Genomic DNA, 26659 nt, shown 5'->3' on the forward strand with positions numbered 1-26659 from the left:
GATGTTCATGACTGAAAGATTGTGTATCTTTCTGCACAACGTTTGTCTTTCTGTCCGTATGCTTTATATAGGGTGCAGGGGCGGACTGGGACAAAATTTCAAGCCGGGAAATCTCACACTCATCCAGGCCATCCCATAAACCCACAACAAAATTTGAAACCACAGACAACTATATTTTTGTATGACCATCATCATCATCACATAAAAAAAGTTTAAATCCCTAGGCTGAGGCCGTGCAAAATAATTCAAGGTTATCACTTGAACTTCCATTTTCCTTTTTAGTCTCTTCATTTTCCCTGACACCTTTCTGCCCCTTATGTGTGTTTGCTTTTTTCACTAATTTGTTTCATCAACACATCTCCACCTTGTTGCAAAACAACCACCTCATTATAATTTGTTTGCACATAGTATACTGTATTTTAGAAAAAAATTGTATTACATTAGGACCATATGTTATTGTTTTATCTTACCTAAATGTCAAAATTGGTACAACAATAGCTACATCCTGAATATACAGTATCTTTATAGAAAAAAATCTTAACTCTGAACATATTTTTGCATTATCATATGTCCTATAGGGAAAATTAACCATGGTATTATTAGGCCTATATGGTAAAAGTAACCTTTTTTTTTGGCAGACTAATTACCAATTTTATAACCAGAGTTTTACTACTACAAATACCATGGTGAACTATATAGTGTAAAACCATTGTTAATTTTTGGTAACCATGGTTTAACTATAATAACCATGTTAAATTTCGTTGTGTTGTTGTTTGCCTTAGCTCCCTCTAAACCTGTTATAAAACGATGTTAATATTTGTCTGCTAAATTCCTACTCTTTACAATAGTAACTGTGTCCTTTTGTTAGTTCTGCAGTAATTAATTGACTGCTATTGCTAACATTTGCTAGCAGTCTAATGTTTAACTAAGTAAACAAACACAAAACTACAATACAACAAAACTACAATAGTCTATTTGCAGATGTAAATAAAAAATTGTCAGCACTTGAAGTCCTGAAGAAGACAGTTTTGCCTCTGCTCCATCTGGTCGCTTCCACTCCATTCTCGAGTCTCGCGCGGAGCCAGTCAAGACTAAAAGATTCATGATTTATTATTTTAATTGTTTTTTTTATTATTATTATTAATATTATTGAATGGCGAATTCGGAAATAATCACTTTAGTACATTCGGCAGGCAACAAAAACAACAACAACAAAAATATGTAGGGCCCCCCAATTCTACGCCCCTGACTACACGTCTGTGCTGGTCCTGGCAGGATGACAGTTCTCTAGGCTCTTTAACTGCGGGTCAGTGAGCGGCCCATTCTGACAGAAAATTGGATTAGAACAACGAGCGCTGTTTAAGAAACCATGCAGTTTTAAGACGGACTCCTCCTCCGTCACACCACCCTTCCCACGAGACCATCAGGAGTTTGACCTCTCGCTCAGGTTGCTCTGTTTTATTCCTCCTGCCAACAGTATCTCGACCAGCCAGCCGCAGCGGACATGTCAACATCCAGCGAATGCAGGTAAGGCGAAAAACGAATATAATGCGCCAGATACGCTGCCTTACAACATAGCAGACCTGCCAAATCAATATCCTACATCATATCAGACTGCCTAAATGAAATCTTACTGTGAAAAAATATGGGATTACATTCGTCAGTAGTCGCCATGACAACCGTCGCTTTTTATTTACATCCCTCATCATCAAACAGAGCTTTATATCATGGATCAACCTGAAGTAAATGCGAGAACAAAACTTATATGATTAACAATGCAGTCTCTATCCTCAAGAGGATATTTAGTTCCCTAAGTGTTTGGATGGCAATAGTTTATTCTTCATTCATATTCTTCCACTAGTTTGTGCCCTCCAGTTCCATCATTTGTTGCCGATTAGAAGCTCGAATGAAATTCAACATTTTTAATAACATATTATCTATAAAATCGCTCTGAAATCAGCTACTCATAATTACGGTAACGTAAAAGAATCCTGCTATTCAGCTTTGTGGATGCGCCCAGAATAATACGCAGCTCTTAAAGGGACAGGCTTCGCTATAAAAGCTGTGAAAAACAGCTATGAGAGCCGTCCCAAATGAGGACATCATGGCTGTTGGCAGACCTTTTCAAAGTAAAAAAAAAGGAGGCAGCGCTGTGATTGTCAAATAAGAGGCCTATTGTGCATTCCCATTGAGCGTTATGGAGTCACGTAGTGTTGAAGCTCTATGAATGGAAATTGCTGATCCCTGCAGCACCACGGACAGCGCATGCTTACAGCTCGGCCACTGAGCTCTTCCTACCGGATATTTTCTCAGATATGACAGGCTTTCAGATTATAAATGTGGGCAGTCCAAGCATTTGAGCAATTCAGTAAGAATGGGTCTACTGTCATTTTTGTTTCAGTTTCAAAACACTATAAAATAACTGAGAGTATTATGGTGCTTCATGTTAGTTAAATAATGACAGACACTTTTAGACAACCAGACAGCATAATGTCATAATGACTAACCGCCTAAAGACTATAAGTGAATTTTGTACTACTTAATCTGGAGAGTGTCAGTCATGGGAACGCCATATTTAATTTTTGACAGGAATCAAAACGAGTCTGTGCATTGTACTGTTGTTTTAACATGACTTTTCGCTGAGCGAAAAACTTGAAATAGATAAAAGCCCATAAAACATTACATTAATAAAATTGGGCGATCTAGAACCTTTTGGGGCCAGACTTTTTTTCACCGGTAAATTCTATATGGCGTCTAACTGAAGATAGTCTTTTAAGCCTAGGTATTCGCTCTTGACAGTTTGCTACAAATAAAAATACAATAGATTGCTTTGATAGTTGAGACCCAAGCAAAATCCAACATTGAGCACAGTCCAATAATATAGTTATTTTATATAGTTACAGCTCAGAAATGGATTTATACTCCATTGGTCGTCCATTAGCTTTGTATGGTAACATGACCAGCAGTTATACAGTAGCTCACACACACAGATACTGGAAATCATTTACTCCAGTGATTGTTCAGGTAAATGGCAGTCAAAGAGATAAATTCAACATACTCCAACACAAGCATTGCAAATAACAAGGATAAATAATTATACAATATAATATAAAAAACTAAACATTTTTGTCATTGTAGTACTTGTGCCTCTCTATTTTAAATACTGTTTTCAGTTGACTTGCTCACTCTGAAAGCAACTTGATTGGATCACTGTATTTGACAGGTCATTTGACATTAGCATATGTGTCTAATACAGATAATTCTGACACCTTCTTATTTCATAACCAAGTAGGAAATTAGTCAGACATTATCCAGCAGTTTGTCACTTTATTATGACATGGGTGTGATGCATGAATTATGCAAAAACATGTTTTGTTTCTATCTAGCAACAGCTATGAAGACTACAAAGAAACCGCAAACTGGCTGCTTGCTAACACAGATATCAGGCCCAAAGTGGCAATTATATGTGGTTCAGGACTCGGTGGATTGGCTGACCTGCTGGACAACAAGAAAGTATTTCCTTACAACAAAATCCCCCGCTTTCCCCATAGCACAGGTAGGAGATGTTCAGAGAAATATATTTAATCTATTCACTGACTACACGAAAATTAAAAAAATGTGTCCTTTATCATTTCACTGTCATTATTTGGCTATTGTTTGCATTAACAAACTAAGTCTACCTCATGCCTCTTTAGTGCAAGGACATAAAGGTCAGCTGGTGTTTGGAGAGCTGAATGGAAAGCACTGTGTTTGCATGCAAGGCCGCTTCCACTTCTATGAGGGCTATAACATTGCCACAGTAAGTATCATGCTTAAAATCTCAAAGGGAAAATTTAATTCTCAATGGATAAGGCATACTATAATGTTGCACCAGTCAATCCCCCACCTGTAGTTCACAAGAAAAAGGATGAGCATCGAACAAAATCAGAACATGTCAAAGCATATTTGGATAGAAAATCTGGTGGTGGGGGGAAGGTACACTGTCAGTTGAGGATTAAAACATCTTGGTAACACTTTACAATAATGAATCAAAGTCAGGAATCATCTCAGTGTTTCTGTTCCTTTAGCAATTATATACCACAACACTAACACAGAGGTTATTCTGTACTTAACCATTGACCTCTCAGTGTTCATATAAGCAGAGCAATCACCAATTTTAAGTATAACAGAGGTGATCATAGTTAACCTTTGGTAAATCAACCTGTCTTCTCCTATAAACTTTTACAACATTCCAACATTTGTGTTGTTTGTGATCAAGTTAAATAATGTTCAGAAACACACAGACAGTGCTTGCTCTTTGTTGCAGAAGCCAAGTGAAATATGATATTATGATTTATAGCATGGTTTTTATGAGCGATTGAAATCACTGTCCATATTCTTGCCTGTGTTGTAAAAAAGCAGTCATGTATTTGTTTCTCAATTTCTTAATTCAGTGCACATGAGGGGAAAACAATTTTCAATTAAAATGTATTTAATCATAGAAAATGTATGAAGACTTTTCAAATCTGAAAAATTGTACAATTCTCAATCATTTTAAAATGGACAACTTAGACAAACTGGGAGGGGGGAGACAGTTATAGCCTACTATATGGTTTTGATAACATATATCAGATCATATTCAATCTTTAATTTCCTGTTTCATAAAGATGAGAACAGTTTGTCAAACTGGCTTTAAATCTTATACTATTGTTCTGTTTTAGGTCACATATCCAATAAGAGTGTTTTTCCTTCTCGGGATTGAGACTCTCATTGTGACCAATGCTGCTGGAGGACTCAATCCTAAATTTAAAGTGGGAGACATCATGTTGATCAAAGACCATATTAATATGCCTGGCTTTGCAGGCCAAAATCCCCTGTGTGGACACAATGAGGAAAGGTGAATTGCTATGTGGTATAGTAAGATGTTTAATGTGTTATTAAAACCCAATCATATACATTTGAGATCAAACCTAATTCTACCTAACACCAGAATTTGATGAAAGGCATTTGGATGAGTTCTTTTGATTTTTGACTTTGTTTTTAACAGTTCAGTCTTCATTCTGCTATTCACTTTGGCATATAATCTTACAAGCATTTCTCTAATGATTTCTGCAACCAGTCCAATGTTCACTGACATTTGTGTTCTGTCCCTGTAGATTTGGAGTGCGCTTTCCCTGCATGTCTGATGCTTATGATAGAGACTTTGCACGGATGGCCAGGGAGACGGCCCAAGAACTATGTTGTGACTCTTTCCTCCAGGAGGGTGTTTACTGCATGTTGGCAGGACCGTCCTATGAGACGATTGCAGAATGCAGGGTTCTACAGATGCTTGGGGCGGATGCTGTGGGTATGTACTGTACGACCACATAACACTGCTATCAAAAATGTTATGAGTGGGTAAGACATAGTGCATGTATTATAGCTTATATAAATGCATATGCAAAGTATTATTTGATTTTTTAGAATAGCTTTGCCATCACAGAATAAATTATTTTGAAAATATATTAAAATAGAAAGCAGTTATTTAAATAGTAATAATATTTCACAATTTGTATTGTATTTTTCATCAAATAAATGCAGTTTCTCTGTAATTAGGTATGAGTACCGTTCCAGAGGTGGTGGTCGCTCGTCACTGTGGGATACGTGTGTTTGGACTCTCCCTTATTACCAACAAAGTAGTGACTGACTACAACAGCACAGAAAGGGCTAATCATGAAGAGGTCCTGGAAACCACCCGTATGCGAACCGAAGACCTGCAGAAGTTAGTCAGCAATTTAGTGGCAAAATTGTAGTGTACCAAATTTAGTACAAAAATCTTGATATACTTGATTTGCACCTAGACAGCTAACAATGTAGAATGGCATACAGTATATGCTCCTTAATGCTTCTCATGTATCTAGTTCAGGGTTAAAGTATCTTTATGAACTTTCCAGTGCCTCAAGACTCTCTGAGTCAAAATTGAGAGTAGGTATTAATATGACACATATACTGTATAATGCATTCACATCCTTCCTGAAATGCATGCTAAGAACAACTGAAATTAGAAGCATTACATAACTATCAGTATTCTTGTCATTATATCTTGAAAGAAGAGTTAAAGAACAAACATACATGAAAAGGGACAAACAGACTTACACTGCAATACATACAACTGTATGAAAGGGAATTCAGTCGCAAATACCAAATGAGGAGTTACAGTGCAATTAAGTGCTAAATAATCAATTAATACATTACATAAACAGATGTTTTATCTTTTTAGTTTATCAACTTGTCTAGACGTTTCCAATGAAAATGACAGATGTTTAAATATGTTTTCTGCAAAAATAGATAGACTCTTTAGAGATATTTTGTAGATTTTTAACTGTATAGGAATGTGATGTATTTTAACTGTATTTTAACTCAAATATTAAAATATAAAAAGAAATTGATATGTTGCTGTGTGGTGTAAATCCTTTGTGTTCTGTCCTTCCATTTTCCAATTCTGAGATCTTGTGCATTTATTTACAGTATATCAAAACTATGACTGAACAGTCTTTTGTCACGCCATACTAAATATAAGGCTAAATATAAGATTTTATCATGTCTTTATAGCAAAGGCGATCAATATGAATCATTTCCTGTAATGCATAAATACAGAGAGCAAGATCAGAAGTAGTTTGTATACTGCAAAACACATATAAGTGAATGAATAGGCATCCCATTTAACCCCCTCATGTCACTACATTATTGATAAAGCATGCCAACCCAACTCTGAAGTAGTGTTGAAATAAAGCATTAACAACATCAAGCTTATGGCTAGTCTGTCACCAAGCAAAACATAATGCAATATACCATCAACTCAATATATCAGTTTTCTACTTTAAAGTTTGTTTAATTCAGTTTTACTTGCTGTTTCTTTTTAAATATTTGTGAAATTTACTAGCAATTTCTAAGTGAACATTGTTTCGACATTATATTTTATCAGTGTAGTGAAAAGCAGTGCGCACAAGTCATTTGTGACCAGTCCATGAATACTGATTCCATTTTGTATTTCATATGACAGATGTGTGAGTGATCTATGCTAGAAACCTCTGCACACATCAGATTTTTGGAGAACACAATCTTTTAGAGAAAGGAGGTTAATCTGTCAGACGATGCCTCTGCCCTTGCCGATGAGAATAGAGCTTCAGATCAGTCTGTTATTCAGACTTTCACAATATATTTAAGGAAAGTCAGTTGTGCTGACTCTGCTCTGAAACATAACAGTCCCTGTGAGCCATTAGTGAAGAGGTAACTCATATGCAATTAGCGACGGGCCATTTGCTGAAATATTCAGGGCTTGATGCCCATGATGTGCACAACAGTGACGGTACTTCTACTCAATGCTTTTCTAGAGGAACAGAGGAAGTCAGAAAATGTAATGATCTGTTTTGATCTTACACATTTTTTGTTCTGCTCTCTCTCTCTCTCTCTCTCTCTCTCTGACATATCTCATTTGAAAATCTTGTTTCTCTCTGTAGCTATTTTCCTCTGAAATGCAACTTTCAGCTCAGCATTCTTCGTTTTGGGGTCTTCAAAGTATTTCAGATAGCATTACACTGATAGCACTACAAAATATTTTTGAATTTTTTTAGGAAAAAAATATGTCAGTAAGATTTAATATATACTGTATTATTTTATAGGCCTATATATTAAGTTGAAAAAGTGACAATAAAGGCATTTGTAATGTTACAAAAAAAACTATTTCTACAAAAAATATATTATGCAAAAATATAGAAAACCGTTGTTTTCAATTTGAGTACTATTATCTAATACAATATTACTGTTTTTATCAAACAAATGCAGCCTTGGTGAGCATAAGAGAATTCAAAAATAAAGTAAACAGTGTGAATTACAGTACTTTTACTGTAAAATATTGTTAATTATTTTTTTTTTAAATAATATTGTATTTTTATATTTTATCATTTATGTTTAATTTTTTTATTACCATTAATAATATAATATAAAAGTTTTGAGGAAAAATAATCATTAATATTATGGTTCAGTGGTGGATTTCTCCCAATCTGTTCAAAACAATACCTATGTATTTTAATTCCCAAAACTATGTCTGTCATGCAGACGTTCACTGTATCCTCACGAACAAATCTCTGATATCTTGGGCATAACAGACCTTTAAATCAGAAGCCTGATATTTATAAGCCCTCCCAACGCATCCCTCCACGCTACAATCGCTCCCATGACTTTTCTTTTTCATTCCACTTTAATCAGCCTGCTGTGATCGTGTGCTTGATAGAGAGCTACACTTTATATCTCACCATCTCTCTCAAATCATGTTTGCAGCAAGGGACACAGGAAGAGTGAGAGAAAACCCAGGGGACATGCTGGCATTAACCATCTATACCCATTCTTGGAACAGGGAATCCACTGAGGAAGAGGGACCTTATTGGAACGAGAGAGTTCATTTATCCATAAACAGGCCACAGTTGAGTTAGAGAGACAGTAGGGGTGTAATTCTGAGCATTGTTCAAAGGTCAGTGCCTTCCTTACATCCACATTCATGACATCTCTCTTGCTAATATGATAATCCTCTGTCTCATTAATATACAGTGGAGTTCTAAAATTGTGAAAGCTAGGGTTATTGTAGTTAGCTAAAACGTAAACCCTAATAAAAGTGTTACTGCTTGTAAACCAATATAAAATATAATATTAAAAATGTATTTTAAGTTAGTATTTTCAAATAGTTTAACTTAATTTACTTTAACTTGAAATAATTATAAGTAACATTGAAATAAAAACTACAGACATCATTTAAAAAACAAAATTTTTTGAATACAATTGACAGACAAATAAATGATAATTATAAAATAAATGACAAAAAACATAATAAATAATGTATCATGATTTCAACAAAATATATATATATTATGCAAAAATATAGAACATTTTATTTTTATTCTAATACAATATTATATTGTTTTTATCAAAACAATGCAGCCTTGGTGAGCATAAGAGACTGCAAAAAATATTAAAAAGGCTTACTAATAACAAACTTTTAAATGGTAATGTACATACCGAAAAAAAATTGAAATTTAATGATTCAATGAAATATAATATTAAAAAAATTTATTTTAAGTTAATATTTTCAAACAGTTTAACTTGAAATAACTACTAGTATAACACTGAAATAAAAATGAACAAAAACGACATAAACATAATGGTTAAAAAACATAATGGAATAAAATTGACAGACGCACAACAACAAAAAAATGTAAATGAAATAAAAACTAATTTAAACTATTAATAAAAAAACTATAACACTAAATAATAAAGTAAAAATGGTGAAGGCACATTTAAATCCAAAAAATAAACAGAACCCTAAAAAAACAAAACAAAGAAACTTCATGACAAAGTTAAATAAATATTTATATAAATATATATATAAATAAATAATTCTGTACTTGGTAAACACTGGAGTGGCATTGATCATGTGACTCTTACAGACATGATCTTGCGTCAAGATGCTCTTTAGATCATTCACAAATCATAATGAAGTTTTTTTACACAAACTTGTGATGTTCATTTTACTTTTTAATTTAAATGTTCATTCAATTTTCATTTATAATTAAAGTATTCATTCAATTCAAATTATTCATTCATTCAAATAAAACTTGTATGTATTAGGTATTAAATGTAAAGTAGATTTAAATGTACTAAACATACAAAATATAAGCATTTTTTTACTAGTGGTCTCAGACTTTTGGAACCCACTGTATTTGGGGGAATTTGATCAATCACATAGTAAAGGTGGAATTGGAGATATAGAGGAAACAGACTGAGACATCTCTGCTGAATAAAGACTTTCCACACTCCTAAACTCACCCGTCAGCAGGCAGATCTCTGGAGTACAGCCAAGAACTGTGTGACAAGGCAAGCAGGTGGTATTGACTGACTAGTCCTCAATGATCATATTAGTTCACTGTCACTTTCACAGCATATTGATTGACGTTTTTGCCCTGTAGATCATATTAGATCCCCAGTCCTTCTATAACCTCTATAAAGGTTGTCTAATAAGAGGACAATGGACTGTGAAGGATTACATAATTTTGTGTACACAACTGGCGTGATAAAATTTGTTGCTCTCATATTACGTTTTAATTTTCAGTTTCATTTCTCAGCAGTAAAAGGAATCCAGATAAGTATTTTAATCTAATTCATGTAGATGTTAGGCCCTTGACCTTGGAGTTTGTATCTATATACGGCAAAATGCCACCTGGAACACATAATAAATGCTACCTGTACAAAATCTCTGTTCCAAACATTCAGCAGGAATGTAGATGTTGCTGGATCAGACTTCTCTGATGGAAGCTTGTGATTTACATGTTTCCTCTCGCCAATGACAAATGGAAATGTTTATTCCTCAGGATCACACCGAAACACTCTGCCTCATGGCAGCGCTGTCTAGACAGAGCACAGGTATAGATTAATAACCTCTCCAATCGCTACAAACCCCTCAAACTCAGACAAGCTGTAAACAGGATGAGTTTGCAAGCAGTATTGAAATGGGTCTGTCTACTTTTTTGTTTTCATAAATGTTTGTATTTAAGGTTTTTCTTCTTATGATGTGGATTTTGACTGTGAACACTATTAAGGCTGATAAACCTGATAAGACTTCAATAGAACTCTTGGGTTACACTTTATTTTAAGGTGTCCTTGTTACAGTGTAATTATACATTTAAGTACTGAGTAATATTAAAGGGGTCATATGATGCGATTTCATGTTTTCCTTTGTCTTTGGAGTGTTACAAGCTATTTGTGCATATATATGATCTGTAAAGTTGCAAAGATTAAAGTCTCAAACCAAAAGAGATATTCTTTATAAAAGTTAAGACTCTGCCACGCCCTCCTAAAACGGCTCATTCAAACATGCCCCCACATGTCTACGTCATGGTGTGGGAAGATTTGCATAACACCGCCCAAACATATACTCAATGAAAGAAGGCTTAACTTTTATTCTCTCTGTAGGATTGTTGTTGCGCCGCCATGTCGTGGAAACGCTATGTGTTTCATTGTGAAAGCGAAAGTACTTTGTTTGGCCTTCCAAATGAGTACACAACTACAAATCAGTGGTTAAGTTATATTTACAACACTGTACCAAAACAGTACAACGCAAATATTAGACTGTGTGCAGCTCATTTTACAGAGGACTGTTTCCTGAACCTGGGAGAGAGTAGCCTACAATGTGAACACTATGAATGGCTGTGATGTGAACACTCTAAAGTGGGGCAATTCCAACTTCACAAGTGTAATGGAGGCCAGCTAGTAGGTGCTGTGCAGGTAAACCTCACTCCCCTGATCTCAAGAGACGCACTAGCGACTGACGCTAGTGGCTGCAGTCTTTAGCCTCCTTATTAGTGTGTCCGCCTCCCACGCCGGAGACCCGGATTCGAGACCTGCTCCGAGCAGGCAAGTGGGACCCGTTGCAATGGTGCCGTGACCCGGATGCGAGTGAGGTTTAGGGGGTGAGTGTAACGGAGGCCAGCTAGTAGGTGCTGTGCAGGTAAACCTCACTCCCCTGATCTCAAGAGACATGCTAGCAACTGACGCTAATAGCTGCAGTCTTTAGCCTCCTTGTTAGTGCGTCTGCCTCCCATGCCGGAGATCCGGGTTCGAGATCCGCTCGGAGCAGGCGAGTGGGACCTGTTACACAAGGACAGTTTGGTGCTTCCGACTCACCTGTAAGTACATTTTGATAATTAACGAATTTGCTACTGACTATACAAACGCGAGTTTTGAACAGTGTAGAGTAGTGCTTGTTTGGCGTTTCTATATCACAAATGCAGACATGGTGTTAAATACGCAATGCGTAAAAAGACCATATGAGTCATTATAATCAGTAATTATGTCTTCACTGAATGCACCAAATGCCTCGTTTATAGTAGGTTTTATTGTTTTAGTCTTGTCGCGCCAGGACACGGCATCACAACATGGTGAGTGGCGTAACATTTCCGTCACATGCTTGAGGTATTCAGCCAGTCACAACGCACTGGATAGCTGGCCAATCAGAGCACACCTGGCTTCTCAGAACGATGAGCTTTGTAAAAATCGACGCGTTTCAGATAGGCGGAGCATTCAAGGAGCAACAATAATGTACAGTATGTGGAATATAATGTGTTGTTTGAACCTCGAACCACGTAAACACATTGCATTACACCAAATACACAAAATAATGTTCTTTTTAGCAACATCATATGACCCCTTTAATGAACTACATGGGTTAGGATTAGGGTTAATTGCATGTAATTATGCATAATTTATTGTTATTATAATAAGGGACCAATTCTCACTAGTTGCTTATTAGCATTCCTATATCCTATTATTAACATATTAGATGTTTGTCAGTGCTTATAAAGCACATATTCTGCATGACCATACTCTACATCCATAATCCTATCTAAATCCTACCTAAACTTAACAACAACCTTACTATTAATAAGTAGCAAACTGGGAGTTTATTGAGGCAAAAGTCATAGTTAATGGTGAGAATTGGACTTTAAAATAAAGTCTGACCATTTCAATTTTCATTTTCATTTTTTGGTGAACTGCTATTTAACAGTTTTCTATCGTTTCTAAAACATTTTCACATTCAGTGAACACAGACCAAATTAATCTCCCCTTATAACCTGGAGCTCCAGCCTAAGGTTAGATATATAAAGTTATTCAAGACACAACAGAAGTCACATTTGTTTCCCCCTCAAATGAACTACAGGGAATGACAATCCAGTGTGAGACATTGCCCTTAGTGGAAGTAGAGTCTCATATTTCACTTCACATAAACAACTAAGCATTCACAGGGGAGAAACGATAGTATGTCTGAAGCACAGCAACTTGAAAGTGAGTGAAAGCTCTTCTGCTTTTCATAAGGGTAGTATCTATCTATCCATCCATCCATCCATAAAACTGCAAAGCTTTTTATTTTGTCTTCGATGAGCCAATATTCAAAATGTGTCTTCAAATGTTGCTTTCCTGTTTAAAAATGAAAGTTCCATTAATTTAAATTCTACCTCCTTGCATTTAAATTAAAATTCAGTTTTCTTTTGCAATTTAAAATCAATTACAATCCATTTAACTGGAAAATAATTCTCTTCTCAGTGTAGTTTCAGCTAAACCCATTTTAAGAGCATATTCTATAGTCAATAAATCCAACTTGCAAACACCAGTTTGTTGATCCAGATTTGCACTGTAAAGCTCTTACTAAGTCAACTAGTTTTGTTGGACAAGGTCAGGAAACTCTTAGTCAGACATATCAGTCATCACCTTTGACCTGACTCAATATGGAATTAACTTAAGCGTCTGTTTATTCAAATAATCAAGATTAGTGTTCCGATGCCCTGACCGCGAAGACGGTCCTCATAAGCCACTGGCTCTCTACGGGACGTGCAAAATGTGATTATGTGTGTGGATTTTTAATTAATCTAGCCCTAGTTGAGCCATTTCTGTCAAACAATTGTAATTGGCATTAAAGCTGTTGGCGTGTCGCATGGGCTGGGTGCTTACACATATTTGGCAGCGAGGGCGCAGTAATTATTGCTGAGTTCTTGGGATCCCTGTGGTAAGTGAGCATTACTTTTCCCAATGCTCCGTTCCCGGTTCCTATGGAGCTATATTAATACCAAGAGACATAATAAGGAAAGGAGATACTACATGACTTTGGCATCATTTAGCCTGAATCAACATAGAACACAATGGAAAACTACACTGAAGCTGCAACAACACTCAATGAATATAAAGTGAATATGAACCAAGCGAAGCAGCAGCGAGGAGAATCATAACATTACAAACTTTTATTTGAAGCAAAAAATAAATGAAAATCAGACAAAAAGACAAAGGTACAAGACTGCTTTCGCAAGGGAAAGAAAAAATACAGCCCCATGAAGTATTTCGAATTATATTAATCAAATTAAAATGATGGAGAAATCGAAAACTATTCATTTAAAGTTGTTGTTTGTATATATAGAAATAATATATTTTATGTTCATTGCAAAATAGGCCTATGCACACGCACACACACACACACACACACATTATATATATATATATATATATATATATATATACACACACACATACACAAAAATATTTAAGTATTTTGAGAGCATAGGGAGACAATTTGATTGTCATTTGCAGTTCTTCATGGGAATGGGTGGAGCTAAAGTTCTATTTTGGCACGCATTGCTCGCTGCAACCCTTTGATTGGTGGAATGTTCTGTATAGTAATTGTGATCACATGACATATAAGACAAGCGATGAAGTTGCAAGGGTGAAGGGTTATTTTGAGTAAGGAGATTAGGAGGGCACATGTGAATAAAAAAATAAAAAATAAATAAATTCCATGAAAAAATAATTGTCCTTTTTGATTTCACGGTGACTTTAAAGGGTACTGCCCCAGTGACAGCTTTGTGCGTTAGTTCAAACAGAAAATGCACTGGATGCATACAAATAAAAGTTGCACTGAAACTATTTTCCTTTACACACATACAAAAATATAATAATAATAAAAAAAAAAAAAAAGAGGGGCATTTTTTTTTTTAATTGAGATGTTCCTGGCTCCTCTGTGGTCATTCCATAATTTGCATACAGTCATGGCCGAAAATATCGGCACCTTTGGTAAATATGATCAAAGAAGGCTGTGAAAATTAATCGGCATTGTTAATCCTTTTGATCTTTTCTTTAAAAAAATTCACAAAAATCTAACCTTTCATTGGATAATAAAAATGTAAAATTGGGAGAAATATCATTATAAAATAAATGTTTTTCTCAAATACACGTTGGACACAGTTACTGGTACCCCTAGAAATTCTTATGTGTAAAATATCTCTGAAGTATATTCCCATTCATATTCACAATTTTGAGCACTCCAGGGTGATTATGAACATTAAATTATCCAGCCATGGCTTCCTGTTTCACAGAAATATAAATAGGAGGGAAAACAAAGCCCAAATTCCCTTAGTCATCCATCACAATGAGAAAAACCAAAGAATATATTTCTGATGTGCAGCAAAAGATAATTGAGCTTCACAAATTAGTGAAGTGGCTTTAAGAAAAGAGCTAGAGCAGTGAAAATTCCCCATTTCCACCATCAGGGCAGTAATTAAGATTTTCCAATCAACATAAAATGTTACGAAACTGCCTGGAAGAGGACGTGTGTCTATATCGTCCTAATGCATGGTGAGAAGGAGAGTGGCTAAAGACTCTCCAAGGACCACAGCTGGAGAATTTCAGAAAATAGTTGAGTTGAGTCAGAAAACCTTTTAAAAAAAAAAGTCAAACAGCACCTACATCACCACATGTTGTTTGGGAGGGTTTCAAGAAAAATTCTCCTAGCTCATCCAAAAACAAACTCCAGCATATTCAGTTATCAGACACGACTGGAACTTCAAATGGGACTGGCTTCTACGGTCAGATGAAACTAAAAAATTAGCTTTTTAGCAGCAAACGCTCAAGATGGGTTTGGTGAACACATGCAGGGATAAAAAGTACCGTGTGTATTTTTGATGTTATGGGCCTATATTTCTGCTGGACATCTTGTTTAGACACATGGCATCATGGATTCTTTCAAATACCAACAGATAAAAAATCAATAAGTAATTGTGGCCAATGTTTATTAGAGAAAAACATTTATTTCATAATGATATTTCCCCCCATTTTAAATTCTTATTATCCAATGAAAGGTTAGATTTTTGAGATTTTTTTTTAATAAAAGATCAAAAGGATTAACAATGCAGATTAATTCACAGCCTTCTTTGGTCATATTTACCAAGGGTGCCGATATTTTGGGCCAAAACTGTGTGTAGGCTATCAGTCACAATATACATTGCGTTAGCGGAGCAGAACATACAGTGATTCTGGTCCATCTACATGTTTCTGTGGAAGAATCGGTGGAGCTGAGCATCTCCAGCAGCTTTCCCAGCACGTGCGCGAGTGCTGAGCCATGAAACAGTGATGCTGGATCTACTGCGCCACCCGCATGAGCGCCAAAGGATTGCAAGCACTCGGCGCGTTTAAAACCCCTGTAAAACACTGGGGGACTTACAGTGCGAATTTGACTCTGACTGAGTAAAAGTTAGCCCGGGATTTTCTTGCGGACAGTAGGACAGATACAGAAAAACATGGCAAACAAAGGACAGCAGCCTCCCTACCTTCACTTGGCAGAGCTGACAGCATCCCAATTCCTGGATATCTGGAAACATTTTGATGCAGACGGTGAGTAGAAGCGCCGTTTATTCCACGGATTATGATTCTGAGGAAGAACTCATTAAGTCATAAATGTTAACATTAAAATAGCATGAGAAAAAGTTTAAAGCTAACAATCTCCAAAGAAAACACTTGTGGGGCCAAGGAACTAAAGAATTTGACAGATTGTACGTGCGAAATAAAACAAAATAGATAAAAAAAAGTTAAAAACAACAATTTAGCATTTATGATCTACTGCAAGCGCTAAAGTAGAATAATAAGTAATAATACATTAGATTATAGGCATAATATTGTGAGGAACTGATCATTTATATGATAAAATACCTGAAAATATAAAAATATATAAGCTAGTATAGGCTATAGAATATAGAATATAGAAATACACTTTATATACATATATGTGTGTGTGTGTGTGTGTGTGTTTTTAGTCCCTTTATATGAGGTTATGAATCATATACTATCAGGTCAATTATTCATTCAGCATTTTAGTACCCTTCTTGGAAGAGTAGGCTTTGCTCACCAGTACTATTATCTTATAATATAGCTTAAAATGCTTTGATAGATACAGTTATTAGTGAGTAACCGTATCGCGCGTCCAGTAACTCCAGATGGAGCTCCATAGTGTCCCATTGGTGAAATTACTTTTACTCACGTACTATCGCGGAAAAAATATTTAAAAAAAAATGTTTCAGACCGAGGCTATTTCAAAATTTATTGAACTTCCCACGTCGCCGTCATCATTTTTGTGCATCATGCGCGCGGCTCGAGAAACTCCACTTTCTCACACACCGTCTATTCCCAAGTGTTTTTACGCATCCTGGGGATCTGTCACTGCATCTCTGTAGGGAAGATGGGTGTGTGTCAAGGTCCCCATCACCCAGGACATCTCCTGAAGATCACTTACAGGAAGCTCGTCGGATATTATTCCTGGAGAGTTAGCAGTTGTCTTACATCCTGCAATATCTGAAGCTGAAAATATCTCATTGGCTAATTATTTATGTATTATGAACATAATCGTATCCGTAGGGCAGATGTTATCGTTATTAGCAACTTGGTTCCGGTGTCTTTCCTGTTCGTTTCGAATGCACTTTAGTGGAATACAGAAATAAAGTTCGATAAATAGCATATTTAACCTAGAATATCTCAGCTATAAACTTACAGCAAAGCAAAGGGGGAAAAAACAACCTCAGAGGAAACAACAAAACAAACGGGTTGGGTTGGTTCTCAAAGCTCCTTTAAAAAACACGTCGGTAGGCTACATTTATAAAACAAACAACACAGTCATCGTTTATGAGTTTATTGAATATGCTTCTTCTATCACAAGTAGCCCTATATCACGAAAATTTTTCGTTAAGAGAGTTGTGCTGGGGATGAATCAAATCAGTTTTTTTTTAAACGACTCTTAAAAAGAGAAAACTACTGATAAATATTCCATTAGAAAGGCGAAGGTGCGCCGTCTGTCAAGCTTATGAGGAAATAATTATGATATGTTTAGTTAAAAAGTAACCAATTAATAACTGCCACAAAATTGGTTTTAAGAAATTGACCTGAATTATGTTTGAGATCTCAGTTCATGTCACCACAGAATATCTTCTAGAAGATATCTGAGGAGCATCTGGAATTACTTTTCATTAAAGATGCTTTACCGCTCATTCATGGGTTGATAAAAATTAAAATTTTTATTATGATAAGTTTGGATTTATACATTCTTAGCTAACTGCTTACTGCAACTTCAGTGACACATTTTGTTGTGTCATAGTCCAAAATGGCTTCTCCAACACATCAGTTCTATTTCCAAGATGGCTGACCATCCTGCAAACAATGTAGAAGTGTAGAAGAATGATGATAACAGCATAGGCAGAGCCAACAGGCATAGAATTCAAAATGGTAGAAATCAAAAAATGAATGGTCAATATGTAGCCTAACTAAAGCATAGGCAATATTGCCTGTAAGCACCTTGGAATCAACAATCTGTACACAATGACATTTCCAAAGACCAGGAGTTCAAAGCGTAAGGAAAAATTGAATTCATTGTAGGAAGAATGAATGTTCATTTTACCTCTCAAAATGTCAGCCAATCATGTCGACACCAGATGGCAACATAGTCATTTCCAACATGCTCAGCAGGATTAATGCCTGTGTAAACCATAATCATTATATTGCACTCAACAAATGAGTAGATTCATAGTTCTGTATAGATCTCTGGCAACAATCAATGTATGTAGTGTTCATTCTCTCAACGCAATCGTCAGATCGATTGCAAACACACTTTTAAGACTGCCTGTCTTCTTACATACAGTATTTTCTCAGCCATGTAGTGATGGTATTTCACATAATTTATGAATAATGAATTATTGAGTCATGTGTCCAGATGTCTACAAATGCCACTCTAATCCACAGGCAAATTAATCAACAATCGTAGTTAAGACTAAGGCATTTTAAACATGATGCTTTTGGGAGAAACACAGATAATAGAACAATACTTATGAATTCATTGTAGTTCTCACTTCACATACGTTGCAATCACTGTTGTGATGTATTAGGCCATACACACAAAATCCCATTTCAAACACACATACTCAAGCGCAAATTTCCTTTGCATGAAGGGCCAATTTCCTGGCATGGGAAATTACCCCCAGATGGTAATATTACATTTATTTGTGGAGGCGATTTAAAATTTCAGCATCAAGAAGAATCTCCTTTTTGTCTTTTCAAATAAATGGCTTTAAAAGGCTCATACTGTAAGGCCTCCAATTAGAAGAAAAATGCAAAAGAGAGAGCATTCAAAGCTTAACTGGGAGACTAGCCATCAAAAGGTTTTAATTAAGAACTGTGTTACTTGGATTTGGGTGCCAACCATGTAACCAATCTAGAGTTAACCAGCTTCAAAGCAGACATCTAGGCAATCTCATTACTTAGTATTTAAATTGAGAGACGGTAGTTATCTAGTCATGTAATGACAAACATCATTATGGATTAAGACATCTCAGTAAGTACTGAACCATACTTCCTCATATTGCAGGAAATGGCTACATCGAGGGTAATGAGCTTGAAAACTTCTTCAGTCAGCTGGAGATTGCGCGGAGAGGGGCTGGTGTGGTGAGTATACTGACAAGCAGATTTAACAGAAATACTTCTCATTAAGAAGCACTGTATCTTCCAAACTATACTGCAGAATACTCAAAGTATCGAGTAAACTTCATTGTGCTCAAACTGAAAGATAGATTGTGAGATTGTGACTCTTAGCAACTCAAAGTACATCATCAAAGAAGCTTAGGATAGTTCATCCAAAAAAAGAGAAAATCCTGTCATCATGTACTTCCCCTCATTTCACTGACAACATTTTATTCTGTTGAACACCAAAGAAGATATTTAGAAAAATGCCTTTGTGATTGTTTTGGACCCCTTGGACATTCATTGTATGGGCAATTGAAACATTCTTCAGAATATCTTCTAAAGTCACACAGGTTTGGATGAGGTGAGTAAATGATAACAGAATTCACATTTTTGGGTGAACTATCACTTTAAGATATTGATGGGAATCAAAGCTGCTGTGTATTTTCTTCACTTGGGTTGGCTCAACCAATGACGTGATTTGGGGGCGGGTCTACCTTTTGGATGAACTTGTTTTTAACAAATATTGATCTAATATCACTAATTCTAACACTGTAATTCAAAAATAGTGGAAAAAACATTTAGATTTGAATACACAACACAATACAATGCATAATTCAAAATATGAGGAAAACAACTGTCAATACTGTCAATACACAAAATTCAATATGGAAAATGTCTTCATATTAAAACAATGCTTTGGGTCCTATCTTTCTTAGAGTGAACCATGTGCAAATCAAATATATAAAAACCCCAGATGACTAGGCAGATGGCTTACAGGAAAGATAGGAAAGGAGATTTTATCTTCATCCCTGTATGTTCAGCAATAAAACGGAGGGAGCCTCACAAATGGTCTCATAACGTTAGTAATGCTATTATCTGCCACACGAGTGGCAATGAATATGGCACAAGGCAATGCACAATGTACATCACTTATAAAGTGATAGATTTTTCCTAACCTGAGAAGCACAAACTGAATAAAGCTTTTCCAATAAGCAAAGAATGAGAAGAAGATTCATCTTGTTGTGCTTTCTTCACACAGGACCCATCAAATGTAGCCTTTAAAGAGAAGATGACAGAGTTCATGCAGAAATTTGACAAGAACAAAGACGGGAGAATTGAGTTGTCTGAGGTAAATGAACACGTCACCGACTCTGCTGTTGACAAGTTATCAGATGGACCCCAATTATCCCTTCATCCCAGAAGAGGAAATCTCTAAACCCACTCATCACTTTAATCAAACCTGTATCTTAATGATAGAAAAAGCCTTGGTCTCAAATAGAATAAAACGAGGTTTTCAATTCTTTTTGCTGTATGCGTGTCTAATTCACTTATGTACGCTTTCCAACAGCTGGCTCAGATCTTGCCCACAGAAGAGAACTTCCTCTTGTGCTTCAGACAGTTTGTGGGATCCAGCACTGAATTCATGGCTGTAAGTGATGAGGCAACTTTTTAATTTTTTAGAGCCGTGGTTATTTGGATATATATTTATAACACAAAACTCCTCCTGTGGCACCATACAAATATCGTCCCTTCACTCGTTCATTACAATCTAATATGCATAGCCAAATACAACATTTCGGAGAGTCTGATCATCAGAAATTGACTGTCTCAATGATGCATTATGTCAAGTTGAATAGAGAGTGGAGCTAAAGAGAAAGGGAAGCTTTTTAATCATCCAGTGTGGTAGGCAAGCATTTTAAAGGGCTAGAATGAGTAAGTACAAACTTCTATTTTCAGACTCATGTTTTATAGATGTGCTGCTGTAATTCTCTGTAGACCTGTAGAGGGAGGCATCTATCTTTGATAAGAGCCTGTGATGGAAACAAGGCCAGCTGCTAGATTAAAACATTCATTAAATGGCATTTCTTGCTCCTCGTTCTCACAATGCACAACTGCTTTGAATAGAAAATACAGAGGGTATAAAGAAAAAGCCAGTGTAATTAATGTAATTACTTCACCTCCGCACTCCTATTCTTCTCATTTGTCCAACCTGAGAGATATTGAACATATAGTCGAAACGCTGTACTGATTATACAGTTACAATATCTTTGTATGTTTATCTGTATCTGTAGGCCTGGCGGAAATATGACACAGATCGCAGCGGCTTCATTGAGGCTAATGAACTTAAGGTAAAATTTTTATTACTTTCCCTGCTGTGGCCTTCGCAACAATCCTGAAAAGAGTTTTAGCCACTAATGTGATGAGGCAGATGGAAACTATGCAAATCTCTCTGGATTTGGTGGCTGGCATCTGAAGAGAGTATACAAATCATTGCATTTGTAAACAAAGCAAATGAAGCAATGCTCACAGAGGAGACGATGACCTTAAAGAAAGTAAAGCAGATGTCACTAACAAATAACGTTCTGCTTAAATGCTTAAGGGGGTTCACAAACCAAAACAGCAGAGAGTTTGTAAGATAATTATCGAGATTAGATTTATTTAGTTTGTTTAATGGAATAAATAAACACATATGTATGTGTGTAAATATATATAACTTAATATATAATATAAATCAATTATTTAAATTTAAATTGTTTAAATGTATATAAAATCATTATATTCTTGTGATTTTTTACTTCCTACAGGGCTTCCTCTCTGACCTGCTTAAAAAGGCAAACAGACACTATGATGACCAAAAATTGCATGAATACACACAAACAATAGTAAGTCGTTGTCTTTGTGGTGCATTAGTCAATGTCTTATACCTCCTCTCATGCCTTATCTTTATTAATGTCATTTATTTTTAATGACAAAAAAGCTTTTACATAATAACAGTCATTTAATTTTTAACACAAATATACAACTTTATAGCATTTTTTCACCTTAAGATCCTTGAGTTGTTTGCCACCATGCTTGCACTGACCCCACGGTTTGTGTCGGCACTCCAGCTGTGCTAACATATGTCCACTCCTTAAGGCTAGGTACAAACTTAAATTATTCCAAGGCAAGCCAGCTGGACAATTGAGAGCCTTGGTTGGCCTCTACCCATTGTGAAGAACAAATTAAGTAAAGATATGATGTACAGCAATAGGAAATATTAATCTGATGCAGCATTTCTTAATGTGTAAACATTTGAACTGAGCCGTTGTCTCCCATTCTAGCTCAAGATGTTTGATCTGAATGGTGATGGGAAACTGGGTCTGTCTGAAATGGCAAGGTTAGAAATGTTCTGACAATATTAAAAAAATAAATGTTTCAAATCACTTTGTAAGACACATGAATCACAACCTTTTTTTTTGTTTGTTTATTTTAAGGCTTCTGCCGGTTCAGGAGAATTTCTTGTTGAAGTTTCAGGTAAGACCACAAGTTTTTAGCCCTCGTGAGCTTCTTGAGGTTAAATATTTCTGACACTGAAATGTTTTAATTGTCCAACAGGGCGTCAAGATGACTGCTGAGCAGTTCAACGCCATCTTTGCATACTATGATAAGGTAATGTATAATCCAGCAAGAACAGCGTAACATCTTTTGCAGGGCTTTAGGGTATTGTATAGATTTGTATACACTGCTGCAAAGTTGCTGGAAATCTGATCTTTCCCTCCTTCATGGGTGCCTTCTGAATGCAAAACAGCATCCCTGTTCACCTGTGCAGGTAAATGAGCAGAAGCACCTGCATCTGTTTTTCTGCCCACATCTTCCAGCTTGGTGGTATCATCATTTGGAAAATGATTTAAAATGCAAAATCAGAAGCGCATTTACAGTGCCAACCACTAGTAATTACAGAAATCCCAGTGAAAATTGCTGCAAGATGAAAATTGCTATTTAATGCAGAGCTACAACAATTTCATAATTAGTTCTTCTCCAGTTAATTTACACAGACCAGGCGTATGCCCTTTAGGAAGGCAAGATTACCTAAACATTGTTGTATATAATCAAACAGTCTTAAATTAAACGCAATATCTGTGAGCAAATAGAGCCCATTAGACAACAGCACCCACTCAACTAAAATAGAGGCTTGCAACATTCAATTATGAAATGTAGTCCACATGAAAACAATGTGTATGCAATGTTAACATGTAAGATTATGTCAGAGTTATGATTAGTTTAGTTGTCATTTTGTTTTGTGTTTGTTTCTTCAGAAGTCATTATGCCTTACTGCTGTTATGAAAAACAGAGAGTGAGGCATTTGCCAAGCCATCTGAGCACTAATATGGCTTATAGTCATAAAACAAGAATTCAAACAGACAGGTCTTTGAAAAAAACAAAACATTTCTGATAGGGTTTCAGTCACTTAACAGTCAGTAAACAATGTGGTTCTGTTCAGATACTATATCATGCTATAATAGTTCTTATTTTAGTTTTTGTTTTATATTTTATTTTAATTTTTGTTAAAGTTTCATAAATTTAGTTGTGTTTCGGTCATTTTTATTTAAAATTATTTATATATATTATTCATGTTTATTGCAGTTTTAGTTAGTTTAATACATCAAGTTAAACTAAATTATATAAACATTAATTTATTATTCATTTATAACATTAATTTAATAAACGTATTAATTTATTTTTTAAATGCCATTTAATTGTATTTTATTAAATGTATTTATTTTATTTCAATTACAGTTTATTTTATTTTAAGGAAGTTTTTTTTTTTTTTTTTTTTTTTTTACTTAACTAATAACTGTCCACATGACTTATTTTCTTCTATGGGACACAAAACTTGACATTTTAGCAAGATCTTGAGTTTTTGTGAGATGAATGAATGAGTTGATCTAGTTCACAAAATGATTCACTGAATGATTCATTCACAAATTGGACTGAATGATTTGGTTGCAACAGTTTCATTGTGTATTATATGCCTCCAGAGGACTTTAAAGCCTAGAAAAGAGAAGTCAGTGTGCTCCTTATTTGTTCCACAGAAGAACATTCAGAAGGTTTTATGAACTGTAACAAACAGAATTATATCATGGGTGTTGTTTTCTGCCTTCAAGGATGGAAATGGCTATATTGACGAGCAGGAGCTGGATGCTCTCCTGAAGGACCTCTATGATAAGAACAATAAGGTGAGATAAGAAGGCTCAGAATTATTCTAGCATTTGACAACGACAGATAAGGGAAGCAATCCCTCCAATTGTGATTGTGTTTAACCTCAGGAGGTGGACTCTAAGAGCCTGAATGGTTATAAGCAAAGCATCATGGCACTGTCAGACGGGGGAAAACTGTACCGCACAGAGCTGGAGATTGTCCTTTGCCGGGAGCCCATGCTGTGAATTGAGGCTTCCTGACCTCCACCTCTGTTCCAGCTGCCTGAATTCTGTAACATGTGCATGTGCCGGGCACCCCGTTCCCCTCCCATCCCCCTCTCGAAATGAGTTCTGAATGAGTGTGCACAGAAAAGCACAAAGTCTCTCCTCTCCCCTTCTTTCCTTCCCTTTCCCACACCCTGATCGCCACTGCTTTCCTTTGCCTACAAACTGCAGCTACTATGATGCCCTCTGCTCAATTTCTAATATATATATATATATATATATATTTAAAGAAGAATCTTTCTGAGAGAGTAGCAGACTAATGGTATAATATGGTTAGATATGTGATATATTTATTTGGAGTTCTTGACTTCAAATTCTTCTGGTTTCTTCCCTTCCATTTGGTTTCCTCTTCGGTTTGTTTTTGACCTCATTTAATTTCATTCCTGCCCAATTATGTTTGGGTTTGTGGTGTTTTTTGGCTGATACTGTTTAAGGATGTAACTAAGAGCATTAATAAAAGTTATGTCATATAAATTTCCTGTTTCATCTGTTTTGTTCATTCTAGGGAACAGTTTTTTGTTTGATAATTCAAATGCTTGAGCATGCATTAAAAGAAATACAACAGCAGGACTATTTCTTCGATGGAACAGAACATTATTCTTTAAAAATGTCCTCTGTCGCATGTAACATCTTACCTAAGCAGTCAGTTCCTCTGTGATGTGCTGGATGGAGACATCACATTTTGAGTAAAAATCTTTCCTAATTGTGTCCAGATGCATTTAAACCACATTAAATAATTTATCTGCTAGACTTTCCCCTTACACAGCAAGAGTTTGTAGAAATTCCTATCAATTAATCACCAGAACATGAATAATTAATCCAAATGCAGTTTTGGTTTTATAAATGGGGATTCTCTGTTACCATTTCTCAGATGTACACTGATGATTGTGAACAAAACATTTAACATTTATCTAATCTGACAAATTCTAAACAATTTAACATTCTATATAAAATATCTTAGTTCTAATAATAATAATAAAAAAATCCTATATCTGAAGATGATTATTTCAAGCAAATGTTATAAACATTTCTGCATACTTTGCATGCAAGAAAATTAAATCAATAATAATAATAATATTTTTTTGCATGCACTTAAGTGTGAATCTAGTTAAAAGCAAATGAACTATAAAAGAAAATAATATGCTAAAAAGGTTCCTCAGCTCTAAACATTTAGCTTTTACAGATATAAAAAGCTTTGCCCTTCCTTTTGTAGCTATTGAATAATTACCAGAAAGCATTCAGTCTGGTATAATGTCTATATTGTAATTGCCAGAGCAATGAATTAATAAATGAAGAGAATTCTGTTCTTTTATGGATGATGTTTAAATATAGCTACTGTGAATTTAATGAGGAACTGGGAGTGGATGGCTCAATTCCCCTCCATAGCATTTCTACACTACAATAAATGGGAACGAGGCTATGTTCTTCAAAAAGAAAACATTGTTTCCTAAAAGTAATGAATGCAAATTAAAAATCCTTCATTATAATTTGGAGGCCTTTGAGATGCCTTTCAATTACCTTTAGCATCTAAATACTTTTTAAGACTTGATGAAGCTTATCCGGGTATAAGTGCACCATTAGTTCAGAACAGCATTGGATTAAAATTAATATTTGCACTAATTCATAAAATTTTGGTTGCTGGCTACTGCAAATTTCCCCTATCATTTCTGTGTGAATGAATGGATCTCTTTCAACTGAAATATATATTTTTAACAGACACTTGTAAATAAAACCAGCATGTTTTACAGGAAAATACTATTTCAGTCTTTCTATTTCAAATTTCATGTTTAATTCAATTATTTTTGCTGCTTCTTTGTCTTTATTTGTGAAACCTAGCAATTTTTGAGTGAAAACTGTTTCACCACCAATTTTCTTTCAGTGTACCGAAGTAATTTTCATTAAAGTAAACAAATCACATTAACAGCATCAAAACAAGTGAGAATACAGCATAAATAGGCTTAGAATCCACTTTTTAAACTATGCCTCAAAGCTCAAGATGAAGCTTACAGCAACTACAAACACTAAACTTCTAAGACAAAAACAGCCTCAGCTTATCTTCCCTGGATCTCCTGCGAGGCAAGCAAGGATGT

The 26659-nt window shown here is 35.5% G+C and overlaps 2 protein-coding genes across 3 annotated transcripts; both read left to right on the top strand.

The window, feature by feature from the left end:
• The first annotated feature begins 1195 nt into the window (after positions 1-1195).
• On the top strand, positions 1196-6413 carry pnp6 (purine nucleoside phosphorylase 6). Its single transcript, XM_079446229.1, has 6 exons — positions 1196-1527; positions 3387-3556; positions 3696-3799; positions 4701-4876; positions 5136-5326; positions 5575-6413. The coding sequence occupies exons 1-6, from the start codon at positions 1505-1507 to the stop codon at positions 5769-5771; spliced, it is 861 nt and encodes a 286-aa protein (XP_079302355.1). The 5' UTR covers positions 1196-1504; the 3' UTR covers positions 5772-6413.
• Positions 6414-16124: 9711 nt separating this feature from the next.
• Positions 16125-24530, top strand: LOC306888204 (calretinin-like; the record flags this gene model as incomplete). 2 transcript variants are annotated; one of them, XM_079446394.1, is made up of 11 exons in its annotated part: positions 16125-16218; positions 19232-19308; positions 20366-20455; positions 20675-20755; positions 21399-21455; positions 21912-21989; positions 22428-22483; positions 22581-22620; positions 22702-22755; positions 24252-24323; positions 24414-24530. In XM_079446394.1, 11 exons carry the CDS (start codon positions 16125-16127, stop codon positions 24528-24530), a joined length of 816 nt encoding a protein of 271 aa, XP_079302520.1. The 2 variants fall into 2 exon arrangements, with proteins under 2 accessions (XP_079302520.1, XP_079302521.1); XM_079446395.1 differs by having other exon boundaries at positions 24252-24320.
• Between the last annotated feature and the right edge of the window lie 2129 nt (positions 24531-26659).

The sequence above is a fragment of the Barbus barbus genome, assembly GCF_936440315.1.
Source record: "Barbus barbus genome assembly, chromosome: 22".
Classification (NCBI taxonomy): domain Eukaryota; kingdom Metazoa; phylum Chordata; class Actinopteri; order Cypriniformes; family Cyprinidae; genus Barbus; species Barbus barbus.

Excerpts from the sequence above, each read along its gene's own strand:
- pnp6 (XM_079446229.1), top strand. The coding sequence starts at position 1,505 with ATGTCAACATCCAGCGAATGCAG. Across the intron at positions 3,800-4,700 it reads AGGGCTATAACATTGCCACA|GTCACATATCCAATAAGAGT; the intron begins GTAAGTATCATG and ends GTTCTGTTTTAG. Across the intron at positions 4,877-5,135 it reads TGTGGACACAATGAGGAAAG|ATTTGGAGTGCGCTTTCCCT; the intron begins GTGAATTGCTAT and ends CTGTCCCTGTAG.